The sequence below is a fragment of the Aptenodytes forsteri genome, unplaced genomic scaffold (assembly GCF_000699145.1).
Source record: "Aptenodytes forsteri isolate BGI_AS27 unplaced genomic scaffold, ASM69914v1 Scaffold1, whole genome shotgun sequence".
Classification (NCBI taxonomy): domain Eukaryota; kingdom Metazoa; phylum Chordata; class Aves; order Sphenisciformes; family Spheniscidae; genus Aptenodytes; species Aptenodytes forsteri.
The window spans coordinates 3,249,428-3,253,909 of NW_008795035.1; the positions used below are offsets into that span (position 1 = coordinate 3,249,428).

At 38.7% G+C, this 4,482-nt stretch overlaps 1 protein-coding gene across 1 annotated transcript in view; it reads left to right on the forward strand.

Annotated features, from left to right (window-relative positions):
• Nucleotides 1-2,689, forward strand: part of SPATA5L1 (spermatogenesis associated 5 like 1) — an 8,601-nt gene extending 5,912 nt beyond the window's left edge. The window contains exons 6-8 of the mRNA XM_009276506.2: nt 710-844; nt 1,552-1,677; nt 2,355-2,689. Of these exons, the coding sequence (XP_009274781.1) occupies nt 710-844; nt 1,552-1,677; nt 2,355-2,507 (414 nt within the window). The 3' untranslated portion in view covers nt 2,508-2,689. The remainder of the gene's footprint in view (nt 1-709; nt 845-1,551; nt 1,678-2,354) is intronic.
• The last annotated feature ends 1,793 nt before the right edge of the window (nt 2,690-4,482 follow it).

Consider the following 4,482-nt stretch of genomic DNA (forward strand, 5'->3'; position numbering starts at 1 on the left):
TAACGGAAACATCCCTGGGTTATCAACACTGTTTCCAGCACAAATCCAAAACACAGCCCCGTACCAGCTACTGTGAAGAAAATTAACTCCATCCCAGCCAAAACCAGCACACACAAAAATCCTCTTGCTTGACACTAAGGTAACTCTTTTAGATTAATTGTGCTATTTTTACTATTATACAGGTTCCTTCCTGAACTTACTTCTTACAAGCATTTCCCCTACTTCATTTGCAGTGCTTTCTCATACATACCTTATACAAAACCAGTACAGTTATGATCAGTTACTTATTTAAACAAAAAGTTGCAGCTGGACTCTTTGGTGAATTGTTCACAACACGCAATATTTAGGTTTTATGTATTTAAATTTCTGTCTTCATATTATGATACTTCTGGGGAAAATTGAAAACAGTTTCAGAATTGTAGGATACTGAATTTTTTTATATAAAAGGTCTGTTATAATCTGGCCAAAGAAAAGTCTGATTTATTGTCAAGGCAGATACTGACTATATTTCTTCCTTGTCATCTAATCTGGCCTGCACCAAGGCATTTCTTACCTCAAGAAAAATAAAATATTAATATTGAAAGGAAAATAACTACATGTAACATCACCTTTTTGCCCTTCCCCTTTTCTCATTAGTAGTTAACTAATGTCTTTAGCTAATATCTATCTTGACCATGTTGCACTAATTTCTTTATCATCTCTTACTCAGCTAGAGTTTCAGGAAACTTTGAACAAAGATTTCATGGTAGTTGCTGCAACAAATAGACCAGATATGTTGGATGATGCCTTACTGCGTCCTGGAAGGCTGGACAAGGTGATCTATATTCCACCTCCAGATCTGAAGGTGATGTATTACAAATCCATACATGGCTTTAAATGGAGAGATATTAATTGCCAGCGTAATATAAGAGCAAAGGGGCATATGCCTATAATAAATTTAACAATCGATAGATGATTCACTGAAGATCGGTCACCAAAGTCAAGGTACAATGAAGAAGTTTAAAAAGGAATAATTACATTTGTAATTTAAACAACAGTAACATTTTAACTGGTGTTTGTAGTTATACTACTGCATATAGAAAATAGACAAAATCTGGAACAATTCTGTGTTTACAAAATCAAGCTGTAGTTTAGGAAGTACTATAACAAGTTGTCTGTCCTTGCTTCAAATCATTCTTGTGCCCTGTTCCCAAGGGTAGTGTAGCTGCTTGTCCTGAGCTTCCCAAAAAAAAAAAGAGTTGATCCAAAGCAGGCCAAATACAGACTCTTCAGTCTAAAATACTGTGTTTTCATGAAGTATTGAGTAACTGTGAATAACGGACTTTAATATGAGATGATACTTTCTCTTATGGTTATCTGCATTAATAGCATTTTATTCACTCTTCCACCAAAAACACGTAGTTTTGGTACGCTTCTGGATTCTCCTTAGTTCTAATTTCAAATTTGAAACTGCTTTGGAGAGGGATTAATTATTGGTTTGTTTGGGGTTTTTTGTTTTCTTCTATAATATGCAGTTTTTTGTTTTCTTGTATAATATGCACCAACTTACAGGGAAGGCTTTCCATCTTGAAAATCTGCACAGAAAAGAAAACATTAGATACTGATGTGGCATTACAAGATGTGGCAGTCCTAACAGACCTCTTCTCTGGAGCTGATATTGAGAATCTCTGCAAGGAGGTAAGAAATACTCATGGTTAATCTGTGAAATAAACTGTAAATGACACCTTTCAATGAAAAAAGAGAGCTAACTCATAGACGTTACCAAGCCATCTGTAGTACAGATTCTTTCACAGTTGGTAATGAAAATATAAAGCAAATGAGTAAAACAGAAGAACTGAACAAGGGTTAATTCTTTAAATAAAAAAGCCAAATAAGAATAAAGGCTTTCTGTGACGATTTACTAGAAGTTAAGGAACTGTGTTACCTTTTGTTTCACGTGGCCCTTTCTAATCCAAGCTCACATCTAGATGAATTGTATTCTGTGGACCGCAAGCAACTGCAGCATTTTTAGCTGAAATTAGCATGTACTGTCAAGGCTAGAGAGAAAAAAAACTGAAGAGAAATATTTAAGTATTTGAGATAAGTTATTTAAGAGAGAAGACTAGGAAGAAAATCCAAAACTGTAAGTGGTCAAGGATATATTGTCTAATTCAGACAAAAAAGTGAATGGAAAAGTTAAGTAATCTTATTTGATGTGTATCTATTGTTAAATAACCATTAATTATACAATGCTGTTTTCAGATGCTTTACCTAAAATTTGATTTTATGTAAAATATTTTAGAATACTTACAATAAGTTCTTTGCAACTTTAAAAGATAAGCACTTCAAGTTGTTTATTTGTTTTTCTTTTAAAGGCTGCTTTGTTGGCATTGCAAGAGAATGGACTTGAAGCAACTGTCGTAAAACACGAGCATTTTGTAAAATCATTGAGGACTGTAAAACCATCCCTAAACATAAAAGACTTGGAATTTTATGAAAAATTTTATAATCAAGAATTAACCTCTTGAATCAAAAAGGAGTGATGTGGCATAGGTATTTTGAAATATATTACAAAGACTTTGCAATGGTTTACATCTTTCCTGCTTTTTAATACTGTACTTACTGTAGTATACAGTGTGTATGAAATACAGTAAAATTTCACTTGTGAAAAATCTGTGATTTCAATAATAGAGAATAAATTAAAATCTTGTTTGCTTTGGCTAGATTTCCATCTGATGAGACGAGTAATTGAGATACTTGGATAAAGCACTGTGGAACAGCTTAGTGTTCTGTAGACTTCCTGGCATAATAAGAATATTTAATTTGTGTTGTGAAGTCTCCAAAGGACAGTGAATATTTAAGAAATAGAAAAGCTTTCAGAATGTTAAATAGGAGGAAGTAAGCCCCATACTATATAAAATGTAAGGCGTTTTATATGTGCGTATCTACAGGCTTGCTTGCTTACAAGCAGATTCCAAAATATAGTGCCAGTGAAAAGGTTGTCAGTGCTTAATACCTTGTAAGTTTGGGAGCCTGGGTTTTTTGGAATAATTTCAGATCAGTTACTTCTTACTGGACAAATGTTTGGATTGAGTAAGCAGGTACTAAGTAAGTCTGTAATCAATTCAAAGTATAATAATTTCTTCTTTAGAGAAGGGAGTTTGCTTTATGACAGTTTCTGCAGAATCCTTTTCCCCACCCAACCATTCTTCATCAATATATTTTTGTAGGTCGTCTTCTAAAATACACAGGTATATCAAAGGAAATTGTTATTACATCTATGTAAGTGTGCATTTTAACTGACCAGGGTAGGAAGTTTTTAATTATTTTTTCCTTTTCCCCATGAAAATGCTTGTCAATGAAATACTCGACTGTCAAAGATAGTTTCTTATTTCAGCTGAGGTTCTTAAGTTATAAACCCATTAACAAATAATTTCTTTCTCATAACGGGGACGCTAGGGACCACGCTGCAGTGCGGTTTACAGTGAGATGGATCACGAAAGGAGGTTCCAAGGCAGTTAGCGACTGCGGAGGGTGAAGAAGAGGAGTAGAAGCCATTGTAGCTTGGCTTCTAACAGATATAAATGACTGTCCTACAGCTCAGTGGCTTTGATCACCACTTCCTAAGGAAGGGCCATCCTGCTGCTTTATTGCTGGCAACAAGTAGGCCAGTGCCACTGAATTTCCCAAACACCCAGAGGTTTCATAGTAGCAGTGATGGAGATAAAGTATGAAAACCTTCAAGGTAACTCCCTCTGTTTTGCTTTCCAGTGTTTGAGAGTGCTGCTTTAGGCTTGCCAGACCTGGAAGTTGTTAGGACAGCAAAATGCTGACAGCTCCTTCATCTCGAAGATGCTGCTGCTTAACGTTGGTACTCGCTCCCTAGAAGGACCAACAGAGCTAACTGTGCCCTCTCGCGTCCCCTCCTTCCTACAGGGAGCCAGCAGAGCACGCAGCAAAGGCAACTTCTCCTTCCTCTTGCTGCTTCTAGGTGGGCGAGAGGGAAAGGGAGAAGCAGACTTACAGGCAGAGTCTGCTGGCACCGCGCCCCTCCAGCCTCCCCCTGGTAGGAGGTTTTTCTCAGACAGGGGTATTGGGAAGCGATTGGAGCTGTGTAACACAGTAGAGTGGTGGGAACCTGGGCCGGGGTGAAGCTTTTGTTGCAGCAAAAGGGGACAGAGTGAAATCGGGCTCCTGTTTTGGTCACTACACGCACCTTGCTGAGCGCAGAAGAGGCAGGCCGAGGTCTTGCCTGTGCATTCGCCTAGATACGCAGTTCTTTCGGCAACCGGCTGGAGAACGGGACAAACGACGACAAAGGAGAAATGGAGAAGCGAGGTTTGAGTAACGCAGTCACGGAGAGAGAGAGGAGGAGTTGCGGAAAGAAGGCGGGAGGCGCGCACACCGCATCCCCCCGCTGCCTCCCGGCAGCTCCGCTCCGAGAGCGGGAACTCCTGGGCGCGCTCCTCTGCGCCTGCCCGCCGCGGGCCGGAGGGCGGCGCT